At 42.1% G+C, this 14,400-nt stretch overlaps 2 protein-coding genes across 3 annotated transcripts; one reads left to right on the forward strand and one right to left on the reverse strand.

Annotated features, from left to right (window-relative positions):
- slc25a1b (slc25a1 solute carrier family 25 member 1b) lies at positions 1–8,670 on the reverse strand. The gene is made up of 9 exons (XM_077542614.1): positions 8,274–8,670; positions 5,299–5,406; positions 5,108–5,207; positions 4,087–4,225; positions 3,933–4,017; positions 2,887–2,991; positions 2,314–2,429; positions 2,174–2,247; positions 1–1,254 (listed from the first exon to the last, which is right to left on the reverse strand). Exons 1-9 carry the CDS (start codon positions 8,389–8,391, stop codon positions 1,140–1,142), a joined length of 960 nt encoding a protein of 319 aa, XP_077398740.1. The 5' UTR covers positions 8,392–8,670; the 3' UTR covers positions 1–1,139.
- Positions 8,671–9,849: 1,179 nt separating this feature from the next.
- Positions 9,850–14,384, forward strand: LOC144063640 (non-selective voltage-gated ion channel VDAC2). Of its 2 annotated transcripts, none has more exons than XM_077585373.1 (9): positions 9,850–10,010; positions 10,530–10,600; positions 11,343–11,392; positions 12,172–12,324; positions 12,407–12,459; positions 12,534–12,755; positions 13,367–13,517; positions 13,590–13,651; positions 13,841–14,384. In XM_077585373.1, the coding sequence occupies exons 2-9, from the start codon at positions 10,534–10,536 to the stop codon at positions 13,917–13,919; spliced, it is 837 nt and encodes a 278-aa protein (XP_077441499.1). In that variant the 5' UTR covers positions 9,850–10,010; positions 10,530–10,533; the 3' UTR covers positions 13,920–14,384. The 2 variants fall into 2 exon arrangements, with proteins under 2 accessions (XP_077441499.1, XP_077441498.1); XM_077585372.1 differs by having other exon boundaries at positions 13,590–13,647.
- The last annotated feature ends 16 nt before the right edge of the window (positions 14,385–14,400 follow it).

Here is a 14,400-nt window from a genome sequence, read left to right on the forward strand (position 1 = left end):
TTGCAGTCAAAGACCATTTTTATTTTTGTGAGCGTTCACAGTATATTAGTAAAGCACAAGACTTAAGGCACGGGAATGAACAATATTAGCATTTGTTATGACAGAGGTTCTCAAACTGGGGTCCCCGGATCCTTGTGGGTGCACACAATTATTTGCAATAAATTATGTTGTATCATTAAAAAAAAAAAGTGCATATCAACAAATGAGGACTAGCGCGTGCTAAAAAAATGTTTGTTAAACATTAAAGTTTGATTTTCGCATGACTAACTTTTTATCCCAACTTGTCTTCCCACTAAAAAGGTTTTTTTCTGAAAAATAGACAACTTTGTCTTCAGAGAACACATCGTAGTTATCTTTAATTGGCATTAAGATTATAAGCAGGTGTTTGGGAAGCAAACTGGACCCCAAAAGTTTCAGAGCGCTCGTGTCATGGAATCTAGAAGTCACAAATCAAGGCACGTTTTTAAAGGCGGGCTGGCTGACGTCATCAAGTAAACGTCTTAACCAGCAAGTACAACGCATGTAAACACAAACGCCGAAATGGCACATCATGAAAGAAAAGGAAACCAAGATCATATCGTTCATCGGATAGAAACTCTTGAACGCGCTCAGCTTCTGTGGAATGGCATAGAAGGCACGATTAGTGGAATTTCTTGGCTTTAATAAAAACAATAATTTCAAGGCAAAAAGCCAAACCTCATCAATGACACCTAATAGGCACTTCAAGGCTGAATCTTTCCCACAATATCTCATTTCTAAAGAAAATCGACGTAGTTGCATCCGTAAAAGGCTTAAAAAAATCTTCAAGTATCATTTCTTGGTCATTAAACGAGTCACAGTCTTTCTTCGAATGAAGAGAAACTTGTTTTCCGCGTCCAGATTTCAACAGTCAGCCGGTTACAGCCCGTTTCCAGACGACAATTATTCTCATGCATATCATTAGCACCTGCAATTCAATCACAAAAGCCAAACGTCACTTTTCATTTGCGCGCCTCTGCTCGTCACTCAGAGGTCGACGGGAGAAGAACCGGCGGAAACCGGTTGAAGACGGTGGAGAAGCGTCCGTCCGTGGAGAAGCGTCCGTCCCTCCGTCCGTCCGTGGAGAAGCGTCCGTCCCTCCGTCCGTCCGTCCGTGGGTGTCAGTCTGTCTTCCAAACCATGTTGAGAACCTTCACCACTTCCTCGTAGATGACGAAGACGATGGCCACGTCCAAGCACACCCGACCCAGACGCGGTACGGTCCCTTTGTAGAACCTGGACAAGCGCACGTCAAACGGTCAACAATGCCGAGGACACGCGGCACAAACTTTGACCGTCAAAACTCATTGGAGCGGCACCAGAACAGAAAAAACATGCAGCATCCAAAATATGGAGATGGATTTCCTTCTCTCATCTTGACTTTTTGGATTTCTTCTTTTTGGTACATTTAATGGTTACCTTTTGAACTTTCTGCCTTTTTTTGTAATACATTTTCAGACTTTTTGGGCAAGTTTGTGTACATTTTATGGTCATTTTCCGAATGTCTTCTTTTGTTTTTGGACATTTTTTTAAGGCAATTTTAAAACTTCTTCATCAACCTTTCCTCTTACTTTCTGACAACTTAAACATTTGGAGTCTGACGTTTTTTGGAATATTTATGTATTCATTTTGTATTTCATTTTATATTTCCCCTTTGAACGTTTTTTCTTCCTTTTTTTTTTTTTTAAATTCAATTCTCTGACATTTTTGGACATTTCAATTTATTGTCATTTTCTGCTTTTCCTCTTCTTTTTTTTTTTTTGAATATCTAATTATTAATTTTTTATTGAATCATTCATTCATTTAAAGAATATTTGATCTAAAAAAAAAATCAAATAAATATGTAAAAACAAAATATGAATTTCTTTTTTTTTTTTTTGTGGGAGATGCACGGGGAGCCACAGGAGAGGGACTCAAGAGCCACATGTGTCTCCAGAGCCGCAGGTTACAAACCCGTGGCCCTAGGAGCGAATATTTACGCATGCATTTGTTTATAAATCACACAAGTGGCCCTAGGACGCTACCCTGTGGTATCCCGCAGTGCTCATCAAACTTGCTTTGAACAACTTTCAAACACAAAAAGTTGGATGAATCGGTGGCAAAACGTTAGCTAGCACTAGCAAGAGTCTCGGCTGGCGCCAATCGTCACACTTACGCTTTGGGCCCCTCGTGCTTCATGATCTTCATGGCGCAGTCCGCGGTGCTTTTGTACTTGTGCGCTTCCAGACCCTGTTGGGAAACGCCGTTGCTTCGTGCTGACATTTGGGAAAGGTGTCAACGAAATAATGAACCCACCTGCATTCGGGTTTTGATCACATCCAGCGGCGTGTTTCCAAACACGCTGCACGCGCCGGCCACCGCGCCGAACATTCCAGTTATCAACGGGTTAATGGATTGGTTTGGGTTGTCGCCTTGACCACAAAAATATCAACAAACACAAATCAACTTGACGTGATTAGATAACGGTGAGATACAAGTTTTGAGAAGAGAGCCGAGGTTGAGACGATTGCGTTGCTTTGACTTGCGAGCAAAGATTTTGAGATATGAGCACAAAATGGTTGCAGATGCTAAACCATTTTTTTTTTTGTAAAAGAGGTTGAAGCATGTTCCCTTCAGAAAGTCAGTTTAGCTTAATGCTAACAAACAATGTAAAACATCATAGACGGGCTAATGCTACTGACAAAGTTCAGTGAACTGAAGCAAAACGTGTCAAAAAGGCTCAATTATGGATATTCTATGAAATGATGTCGCTAGGATCTATTTTTAGCACAACGCCATTGAATGATGCTATTCACGAGTGGCCTGGTCACAAAATGAATGTGGCTAATATCTTGAAGGTGAAGCAGCATGTGGCTGAGCCCTCCGTACCTTTGTACCAGTTCCTGAGCGAGGTCATGATGTAGAAGCGGATGGCCTGGTTGGAGCCTTGCTTGAGGACGGTTGCCGTCAAACCTTGGTACGTCCCTCCGAGGCCTGCCAGCGTCCACAAAAAGTCGGCGGCGCATTTTTGCAACTTTGCTTCCATTCGCATCCGCTTGACACACTTTTTGATTTGGGTTTTGCTGGCTTTTTTTCTATGTTCCAAAAGTCTTGGATTTGTTTATTATTGTTCATAATCGAATCAATATTTGTGTAGATTTCAATCATTATTTCTTTGAAGTATTTTTTTATTTCGTATATCACAATTATTTCTGTTTTATTTTTTAAACGAGGTCATTATTTCTAAGATTCAGTATTGCTTTTAATAACAATTTTTTTTTAATAATTGTTTGTGCATTTAAAAAATACATATTGTCTGTGTTTTCACTATTTATGCATTTTTGGCTATTTATGTACTTTAAATCCTTATTTCTGTGCAACTTTTTTTTTTTAAATCTTGATATCTGTTCTTATGTTTTTCTGTTTGTAATGAATTATTTCAGTATATGTTATTACAACTCTATTTGCTATTGTCTGTATTTTTTTCCCATTTCTGTATTCTGATCGTCATTTATGTATTTCTATATTTCTATGAATGTTTTTTGCATTATTTACATAGCTATTACTTTTATATTTTTATCATTTTCTAAATATATTTTAAAATCACTACCTCATTATTCATGTACTGTAGTTGTTAATATCAATTTCAGTACCGTATTTTTTTGTAGATTTTGTTTTGAATTTTTTAAAATGTTTTTTAATTTATCATTGTTTTTTTCCTGTACATCATTATTTCAAAATTTTGAATCATTAAATATGTCATTTTCCAAAATGCTGCACAGTAGATTTTCAAAGTTAGCATTTCAGTTTTTCCGTATTTGTTCATGTTAAGTTCCTGGTTATTCCTGCATTTTCAAATCCCTATTTCTGTATTTATTTGTATTTTTTTTGATGTGCTCTTAACTCAAGTGCGACCTTGTTGTCCTCGATCTCACCTTGAGTTCTGATGATCTCGCGCACGCCATGAAAGAATCCTTTGTACTTGGGATTGGCCGACGTCTGGTCGTGGATGAATTTGACCTGAAAAGCAGACGGCAAATAAGCGTGACGCTGGCGTGACGCCGGCGCTGACGCTGGCGGATGTTTGACCTTGACGGTCTCCATGGGACACACGACCAGGACGGCCTCGGCCACGCCGGCGCCGAGGCCGCACAGGAAGCCGCGCTTGCTGTCCAGCTTGCCGCTGTCGTCGCGCATCTTGTTGCTCAGGAACTCAAAGACGCCAAATCTGCCGGGAGAGGCGGCGGCGTCAGCGCTCGCCGGCAAATGGCGCCGTAACACTTCAATCGCTCAAACGTACTAATTTCAAACTTTTTCAATTATGAAACATCATCATCATCTTATTCATGTGTTTTTAGTCATTATTTCATCATTTTGAAGAATTGTCTTTATTTTGATCACGTCTTTACTTTTAATCATTATTTCTCTTCTATATATTTTTTATCATTCTGTATTTACCTTAATTGACATTTCTATCATTCTTCAATTTCTATATTTCTCTCTTTTTTTTTTAGTATTTCTGTTTAATCCTTATTTCTGTGTTTTTTTAATCAATATATCTGTATTTATGCATTTTTTTTAATCATTATTCCTGCATTTTTATCATTTATCTATTGTTTTAAATAATAATTTCTGTATTTTAATCTACATTTGTGTACTTCTTAATCCTTATTTCTGTATTTGAATTGTAATCGATTGTGTATTTCCTCATCATGTCTTTCTTATCATTATGTATTTGTATTCATTATTTTTGTTTCCATTAATAAAATCTGATCACGACGTTTGTATTTTTTAGCATTATTTTTTTGTAATTAAGTTAGTTGTAATCATTTCTGTCATTTTAATCATCATTATTCTATTTAAAAATAATTTCTGTATTTTTAAATTACAATTTCTGAAATGTTGTGATTTTTTTTAAATAATCGATGTATTGTTACAACGTGTTGTGTATTTTATTTTATTTTTTTCATCCGGCATCCCATGAAAAGCAGTTTTCATTTGGGAAAAAATACATCTATGATTTTTTCCTTCATTGGACACGGCCGTATTTGCGCAACTACTTGCCGGGCAGGACCCGACGCGGGTCGGACCGAAGGACGGCCATTTGTACCTGACGGCGGCTTTGGGAATGGAGCCGTAGAGCAGCGAGCTGAGGCCGCGGTAAAGACCCCTGACCCCGTGGCCGCTGACCGTCTGCTTGACGCAATCGCCTGAGCCGCAAAGACGGGAGAAAAAAAAAAAGCGACATCTCAGCATCTCCTGGCAAGAAGAAGGCGGGCGCCAAAACGCGGCTGTGCTGACCGATGCCTTTGTACTTGGGCGGGTTGGCCTTCTCGTCCAGCTGCAGTTGAGTCTTGACGTATTCGGTGGGGAAGGTGATGCAGATCTCGATCCCGCCCGCGATGCCGCCTGCAACAAAAATAAGGATTGGGAAGTTTACATTCAATAGTTGCCCAAAAGTGCCGACTTACTATGTTGAGCGAAACAAGAAAGCGGTCGCATGAATATGCGCAATATGAATTCACGGAAGGCATGGCGCTCCACAGGGCTCAATTCTGGGGCCTCTGCAGTTTTCACTCAATCTGCTGATCCTGGGTTCCATCGCAAGAGAACAGCAGTGGTTGTTAAAGTGCGCTTTAAATAAAAAAAAGTAGACTTGAGTTGAGTGACTGCGCGATTTGTAAAGCCAAGTTTTTGCAATTCTCGTCCGGCGCAAAAGCTAGCAAAAGTGACTCTTGCTTATTCTCTCCTTGTTCATCATCTATCTCTTGAATTTGAAAGAAGAAAAAAAACATATTATATTTTCTTTTTCAAGAAAGAAGGGTTGAGTGAATGCGCATAGCAAACTAAATCTTGTCAACATTTGCAAGGCTTCAATCAATCTGCAAATGCGGAAGAAGAAACTAAATATGTTTGTTTGTTTTAAATCTCATCAATTTGAGAATTTGGTTGTGAAAATGTGGAACACACGACACATTCCAACATAAGACAAAAATAATGATACACAAACAGGACTCCACCAACAAAAAGTTTTTCTCTCTCACTTGCAAAGTTGAACAAATACAATAATACAAAGTATTGTAAAACAAAACAACAACAAAATGTTATGCCAGTAATTTGTATCTTTAATGTTGTAAATATTAAAGATACCCCAAAAATATTTGGCTGGCGTTAGGCCGAAACCTCTTAAGTGACAATTTGGCAAATGTCATATTCTTTCCCCAAAATCTATACTTTACGAGTGGACGCCATTTTTATGAATTATTGAGCAATTTAAAGTGTTGAAATGTTTTTGTTTGCTGTGATGATGCAACGTTACTGGTTTTGGAGATACGACGTTTTGCCAATATTGGAATCGCCATCAGCCTAAATTTTTTTATTTCTTTTTTTAAATCCACCCTTCATTTGTGGATGTCATAGTGAAGGCATGTTTGCAACAGTAGGCTGGACTTTGTGAACATTTGTAGGCTTGAATGGTTGGATTGCAAAATGTGGCCGGACTTGAAAAGCCACGAGATGGTGGGCGGGATCATCCCCAACTTGTCCGTTTTGTCACAATGGCCGCACTGACTGACGATTCCCGACTGACTTTTAACATTTCAACTCGTCCGTTCCACCTTAACTTGCTGCCTATGCCGGTGGATGGCAAATCAGCTGATTGGCTGCGCAGGAGGCAGCGTGGTGGCCTGAAGACACGCCCCCTGGCGCCACTTCACATCAGGGCGGAGCTTGCACACTCAACAACATTCAGTAGTTGTTGCACACGCAACAAACACAACTTGTTCCGCTCAAATGTGTCTTTCTCGTCACGTTTTTTTTCTACTACTAGTGACACTTTTGGCCTACTAGTACAAACCAAAGATGGACACGCCCACACGATCCCATTCTGGACTTCATGCAGTTTACCTTAAAAGTGGGCCAGGAATGTCAAAGAAAGAAAGAAATTCAGCCCTCAAGCCAGTTTGCACTAACAATATGAAATTTGGAAGAAATGTCTGTTATGAGTAGACCCACAAAAAAATCTGAAGAAGCCACGCTTGAAAACGCACGCAAAGTCTGCCATTTTGGTTTAAAGCTGCCGCTTTAGTGTCAAGTTGTTGATTTTTAGCTGAATGTTTTGAAAATGTATCCCCCAAAGCCAGTTTGAGCTAACACTAGACTAGACATGCCTCTCATAAGTAGACCCACAAAAAAGTCTCCAGAAGCCGTGCCTGAAAAGACTCAAGAGTGACAAGACGTTTGCCATTTTGGTTGAAAGTGACCATTTGGACTTTTGTCTAGCTGTCTTTCAAAGTCAAACTTGTTAACTTGGTTTTTGGGCCTCAACGCCGCTTGGAATCCCACCAAGACACGCCTGCTGCTACAAAAACGAAGGCCTGCTGCTACAAAAACGAAGGCCTGCTGCTACAAAAACGAAGGCCCACTGCGCCAGCAAGTTTGTATTGTGCTTTGTCAGTGAGTGTGCGCGCGCATGTTGGGGGCCTCTGAACACACAGTGCAAAGGTCATTGAGTCAACATGCGCAAGAAGTAAGAAGAACTTTTGGACTTTCTGTTTTTTTTGCAAGTGTTCACGATGTGAAAACACCGTAGTAATGATTGAACCGACTGCTCGAAGAAACTCGTTCATGTCAAATATTCACCATATTCGAAAACGTAAATCATTATTATCACTATAGAAAACATATTTTTGTCAAAATGTCATATAAGATTGAATTATTGTGACATTAACATATATACCAGAACTTTTATGTTTGGTGAAATTTTTGAGGAAAAATATTAGGAATCGTCGAGGTGAATTTTTGTATTTCCTCCAAGGTCTGTCTGACGTACCTCATTGTCCATCATCGCCACCTGGTGGCATGGAGGATACACAACATATGCTTCCATATTTAATTGTTGCTATTTAATATTGCTTGGATCTTTGGCCACACAAATGAAAAATAAGCATTCTTATAAAGCATCGACTTTAAAGAATGATGACACGGTATGGTTTTGAACTATTTTCATATACGGTTTGTCCCCGACGCAAATAAAAGTCGTTTTAAACGATGACTGCACGCCTACTCTTAAAGAAATTGATTGGCTGGACGACGAAATTGCGCGCTTGGTCACGGAAGAAAATTAAAGTCCAGTTTACTATATTAGCATGTCGCGGCTGCAGTTTTGTTTGCACGTCTTGTTTTGACAGATAGTTTTGGCACGCCGTTGAGAACTTTGTGGTGACGTGCAAACTGGGCTTGGCTGAAGCAGGCACATTGCACAGGTGAACTGTTACCTGCCAGGATGGCCTTGCCCGGGTGGGTCAGCTTGGCTTTGCCTGCAGGGGCGGCGGCGGCGGCCAGGCTGTGCGTCCTGCTGCGGAAGGGGTTGACGAAGCTCGGCTGTCCCGACATGACTGCGCTCGGTGGCTCCCCCGGCCTCACTGCGTGCTCAGTTACGGCGCTGTGCGGGATGAAAGCTCCTGCGGCCCCGCTGCAGGTTCGTGCACCGGGCGCGGTCCAAAGTGCGACGTGCGCCTCTGACCATTGGACTTGGGACTTCACTTCGCTCTCGTCTCTCTTTCAGCCTGGCTGAGGACTTTTGACAGGCAAAAGTTTTCCTGTGCTGTGTCTGTTCGGTGGTAAACGTTGAGTCACACTTTCCTGCGGGGCGGGGCGGGGCGGGACCGTGCATACCCCCACCGCTTTTTTAAAATGCGGCCACCAAGATTTAAGGTGGACCTGCACAGGGACGTGAACGCAACACAAAACAGTACCACTAACCATGAAATTAAAATGAGCATAACTACACTGGATGGATAAAGCTCGTAAGAAGTAGTTTTGTCCCGCTCGTGTATCAAGGAATTCAAAACAGCTTTCAAAACGACAACCGCAATATTAACACATTTTTAAGTGAACCTGTCGCTCTCTGAATTAAAACTAGCTACTTAGTAGCTGGCATACTTTGCTTTGCTTTCAGTGAGGACTTCGCTCTTGTCTCACAACTGGCTGTTTGTGTATACTTCCGGTGACGTATTTCCAGAAACGTTTGACTGGCGCATTTGGCTTGAGGCGATTTCTCTCTCGGCTTGTGACAATTGCTCTTTGTTTGTGATTTTGGATATGACGCATGCGCAATGTGTCTACGTCATGTTTTTTTGTTTACTTTCTTTCGGTCATTCTTGCAATATATCACAAACAAAACACAAGTTGTATGAACATGCAAGAAAGGGGAGAAATTGCAATTAATAATTCAACCTGATCACACAACTCCAGAAAATTCATTGACCAAAAAAGGGAAACGATTTTGACAAATGTACAATACTGTATTCATAAACAAACAAGAAAGAAAACAAAGAAAATACAATTTTAGATGATTTTTTTTTTTAAAATTGTAGTTAAACTAAATTATTTTACTTTTAATTTTAAATCCTTCAAGCTACAGAACTCATTACTAAGGCTATTTCATAGTTTAGCTCCCAAAAGTGTTTTTAAGTTACTTAACCCACTTAAATGATACTTTCCTTTTAAAAAAGAAGAAAAAAAGGCCAATACAAACTGAAGGCTTGTAATGTGTTCTTGTAAGACTTTGTGAAATAACCCGCTTTGTTTATTATTTTAATGTCTCTTATCTGTAGTTTCATCAAATGTTTCCCCAAAACTGAACACAACAAATTTGACACTAAATTGCAATGTATGCAAACATTTCATATTTACCGCTCAATTGTTTCATACAGAATAGCAAGCCATTTGGCTCATTTATTTTCAACTTAAATATTTGTTTTGGCACGAGAGAGTTTTTCTCTGCTGTCCGGCGACGCGTGTAATAAACGCAAATAAGGCAATTGATGTGTCGGCCCTGCAGTTGCTGCTTGTGGCCAGGGCGCATGCGCAGTGCGTCTCCTTCATCCTGCCCCCGTCCCGGCGTAAAAGCAAGCTAGCTGTCAATCCGCTCAGCCTCCTCACTCTCGCCACCAGGACGACCACCGGGACGACCAGGACTTTGCCGGCTCCGCTGACGCCCGTTCGGACCGGTGAGCGGCGTCCGCGCGCACCTTTTGGCGCCTTCGCGTCAGCCCATCACACGCGCTGGACATTTGTCGTCACTTTGATCACGTTTCTTGTCCAAGGTTAGCCGCTCGGCTAGCGCGGAAAGGGATTTAGCTAACGGTAGCTGGGCTGGCATTATGTAATGATGGCTCGATGCCTCGCATGCATCGTGTAATCCCGGGTTTAGACGCCTCTCTTCGGAATCATTTGGCATCCCGTTGAGACTGCAGGGCCGATTTGATTTAGATTTTTTTTTTATTTTTTACATCATCTAATGGAAGCTCGTCGGCGGGTTAGCTTGTCGAGTGGAGCCCGGCTGTCACCCCCACACCTTTTGTCCCTTTGTGTCCTTTGTCCATCAGTAAAGATGCTGCATCGACCATTTGTTCAAAGTGCGGGATTAGCGCGGAATCCTTTTTTTTTCTGTTTGCCCGCCTGGCCTGTATTTGACGGATGCAGATGATGTGCGCTTGAAGACGTCTTGGTTGTCTTTTGCGTTGCAGCATCATGGCTGTGCCGCCTTCCTACGCCGACCTGGGCAAAGCTGCCAAGGACATCTTTAGCAAAGGCTACGGTGAGTCAATCGCGTTCAATGTTCGAGTCAATTCCTTGACTTGTCTGAACGTGCGGGATTACAATGTTTAAGTCAAGTATTAAGTCAAATGTCGACACATTGCCCGACTAACTCTCCTGGCTACATCAGTGTTACTACCCTTGATATTAACTCTCCTTGTTGGCAAAGTTTAACTCCCAACTAACTCTACCGACGACCATGTGTTAAATTGTTACTACTGACTAACTCTACCGACTGTGTTGTTGTAATAAATCCATCAACCTGATGCAAATGTACTCCCAACTAACTCTACTGACCAGATGTCACTTTGACTCATTTTACTCGCAACTAACTCGAACATGTCAAGGTGAAATCACAACTCCTGACTAACTTTACCGACTAAGTCACCGTGACGCAATATTATTTCTGGAGTTAACTCGCACATTCTTACATCTGACTAATTTGGATCACGACATCGATGTGACAATTTTTTACTCCTGATTAACTGACAGTGAAAGCTCAACTAAAACCTTGCTACTAAATTACTTTTGAAAAAATAAAACCTAACAAAGATGCCATTAAAACTGAAATAAAATCCCAAACTATTGTAAACCTGCTCCTGACGAAACTTTACTTCCGATATTATTTCCGATGAACGGTACCGACGATGTCAACGTTAGCGCATTGTTCAAGCTAGCTGCTAACGACTTCTGAGTTAATAAATGCATTTCTTTCCCTGTGCTAATTTTGTCCCTTCTTCCAGGCTTTGGGCTGGTGAAGTTGGACCTGAAGACCAAATCTCAAAGCGGCGTGGTGAGCATCCTAACCCCCCCCAACCCCCTCCCCTCTTGGTTTGTGACTCCGCCCACAAACATGCATGGTAACGAGTGTTTGAGGGTCTATCTGCTCTCTGTCCCTATACCCTTTGACTCCCCCCCCCCTCCTTGACTCCACCCCCTCCTTGACCATCATGGACACGTGGCGTAGATGGTAAGACAGCCGTGAGACCTTCATCATCATCATCATCATCATCTTCATCGTCCTATCACTTGTTACAATGAATTTTTCTTTTTCCTTTTTCCATCATATTTACTCATCTTATTTTGTTTTTCATCTCATTGTGGCCTCCATTTTGTTTTATTTTTTTTGGTTGCCTCACCTCGAATAAATAATCACAGGCCTTGAAACCCTGATAAATAAAATATAATATTCTAATTAAGCATCATTGATGTGATTTTTATTTTTTTTACATAAATGACCAGTTCAAAGATTTTTTTTTAAATGACTTATTTGCAATGTTGATGATTTTGTATTTGTGAGAAAATCCATCCGTCCGTCCATTTTCTTAACCGCTCGTCCTCACAAGGGTCGCGTAGTTGTGAAAAAGTGAATGTATTTAATGCATGATTAAATGTAATTCATTTCTACCCAAGGATATTTGCAAAGTTTTGTCATTTTTGTAAATTGTCTGTCATGTGAAAATATGCACATTTCCTTTCATATCAGCTTTGCGTGACGCAATATCGTCGCCGCCAAATTGCTTAAGAGCGCCAGCAATGTGACGTGTTCATGTTGTGTGTGCGCGCGCGCAGGAGTTCAACACGTCCGGGTCGAGCAACACGGACTCGGGCAAAGCGTCGGGCAGCCTGGAGACCAAATACAAGATGAAGGAGTTGGGCCTGAGCGTCAACCAGAAGTGGAACACGGACAACACGCTGGCTACCGAGGTCACGCTGGAGGACCAGGTTTGTGCCTGCGCCGCCGCCATTGTGCGTGCGTGCGTGTGCGCTGAGATAAAGGTGTCGCCACGATTGTGTTTGCCCGCAGCTGACTCAAGGCCTGAAGGTGGCGTTGGACACGTCTTTTGTCCCAAACACGGGGTGAGAGCACGTCGGCTTTGTTTTGCTGCGGCAGTGGCGGCGTGTGCAAAAGTGGGCGTGGTCTTGTGTTCCAGCAAGAAGAGCGGCAAACTGAAGACGGGCTACAAGCGCGACTACGTCAACCTGGGCTGCGACGTGGACTTCGAGGGCCCGGTGGTCCACGCCGCCGCCGTGCTGGGCTACGAAGGCTGGCTGGCCGCATACCAGATGGCCTTCGACACCGCCAAGTCCAAACTGGCGCAGAACAATTTTGCTCTGGGATACAAAGCCGGAGACTTCCAGCTGCACACCAACGTGTGAGTTGGCCCACGCGTGACCTTGTGGGGCGGGGGGGGGGGGGGGTTATGACATCATTGCATGACTCAACAGAGGCGTTCCACTTTGGCGTTCCAACTGCCGTCATGCACGAGAGCTCATTTGAGTCAGCGTCAACCAAAACTGCCAAAATTAAACGGATATAAATATAGAATTCAAAAATTACATTAAAAATATATATAAATGGTAAAAAAAAAAAAGTATACATAAATAAAAGTAAAAAATAAACATGATTCAAAAAATGAAAGTAAATATAAAAATAAATGTGGGAAAAAATAGAATTCAATAATCAAATCAAAGTAAATAAAAAAAAATATATATAAATATAATTAAATAATGCAAATATATCAATCAGTAAATAAAAACGCTCTCATATTAATTGATTTGTCAGCATGAAACGCGTCATTCAAATAAGAGGCGGGTCGAAGCGTGTCTTGGTCATTTTTAATTGTGTTTTTATTTTGTATTTACTTTTTTTTTCTATATAAATGATATACTATATATATTCTTTTTGACTTTCATATTTTGTCCTTTCTTTGTCCTCCTTGCAAGGGACTCATTTGCCGTTTTGTTCTCCCCGTAAATGTCTCAGCAACGACGGCACCGAGTTCGGCGGCTCCATCTACCAGAAGGTCAACGAGACCCTGGAAACGGCCGTCACTTTGGCCTGGACCGCCGGCAGCAACAACACTCGCTTCGGCATCGCCGCCAAGTACAAAGTGGACGCCGACACGTCCGTGTCCGTAAGTCGACACCACGCGGCCCCGCCCGCGCATCCCGGTCTTGTCGTTCTGACCTTGTTCTGACTCGCGCAGGCCAAAGTCAACAACGCAAGTCTCATCGGCGTTGGATACACTCAGAGCCTGCGACCAGGCGAGTACACGACGCACACTCGATAGGAAAAGTCTGCACACCCTTATTCAATGCCCACTTTTGTGATTTTTCAAAAAGAGACCATCGACCTACTTGAACTTGTTTTGATTTTCTTTTTCCCGTCGTCGCTTGGTCATCAGCGGCGCCGTGCGTTAGCCTAGCTCGCGGCTAACACGACCCTCTGCCCTCGCAGGCGTCAAGGTCACGCTGTCGGCGCTCATCGATGGAAAGAACTTCAACGCCGGCGGTCACAAGGTGGGCATGGGCTTTGAACTGGAGGCGTAAAGAAGAAGAAGAAGAAGAAAAGAGCGCCATCACGTAGCTCCTCCCCCCCCACACAACCCACCAATCACACGCGAGCATGTTGACCGTGGAGATGATGATGATTATTTTGTGTTGAGGACTTTTACAGATCGTGTGTGTGTGTATGTGTTAAGTTATGTCACTTCCTGTGGAGGGTTGCCGTGACGACCAGACGTAGGACAAAGTGAAAACAATGCAGCGAAATCTTCGATTGAGCCTCGTGTGCTTTTCTACCGGATTGTTTTCATCGACTCAAACGACGTCCACGTTCCGCACCAAAAACAAAACATTTTTCACGGTCCTTGTGGGCCCTTAAAAAAACCCTAAAAAAAACGCTTGTTTTTTTGTTTTGTCTTGTCGTCATCATTGTCACGTCGGCCTCGTTTTTCCATGTCAACTAGGGCAATTCTATTATTAAATATATTCCAAAGCAACGTTGTGCTCCTCATT

Source organism: Vanacampus margaritifer, chromosome 14 (assembly GCF_051991255.1).
Source record: "Vanacampus margaritifer isolate UIUO_Vmar chromosome 14, RoL_Vmar_1.0, whole genome shotgun sequence".
NCBI classification, from domain to species: domain Eukaryota; kingdom Metazoa; phylum Chordata; class Actinopteri; order Syngnathiformes; family Syngnathidae; genus Vanacampus; species Vanacampus margaritifer.

Excerpts from the sequence above, each read along its gene's own strand:
- slc25a1b (XM_077542614.1), bottom strand. The coding sequence starts at position 8,391 with ATGTCGGGACAGCCGAGCTTCGTCAACCCCTTCCGCAGCAGGACGCAC. Across the intron at positions 5,407-8,273 it reads GGGCAAGGCCATCCTGGCAG|GCGGCATCGCGGGCGGGATC; the intron begins GTAACAGTTCAC and ends TTTTTGTTGCAG. Across the intron at positions 5,208-5,298 it reads GCCCAAGTACAAAGGCATCG|GCGATTGCGTCAAGCAGACG; the intron begins GTCAGCACAGCC and ends TTTGCGGCTCAG.
- LOC144063640 (XM_077585372.1), top strand. The coding sequence starts at position 10,534 with ATGGCTGTGCCGCCTTCCTACGCCGACCTGGGCAAAGCTGCCAAGGAC. Across the intron at positions 10,601-11,342 it reads CATCTTTAGCAAAGGCTACG|GCTTTGGGCTGGTGAAGTTG; the intron begins GTGAGTCAATCG and ends CCCTTCTTCCAG. Across the intron at positions 12,460-12,533 it reads TCTTTTGTCCCAAACACGGG|CAAGAAGAGCGGCAAACTGA; the intron begins GTGAGAGCACGT and ends CTTGTGTTCCAG.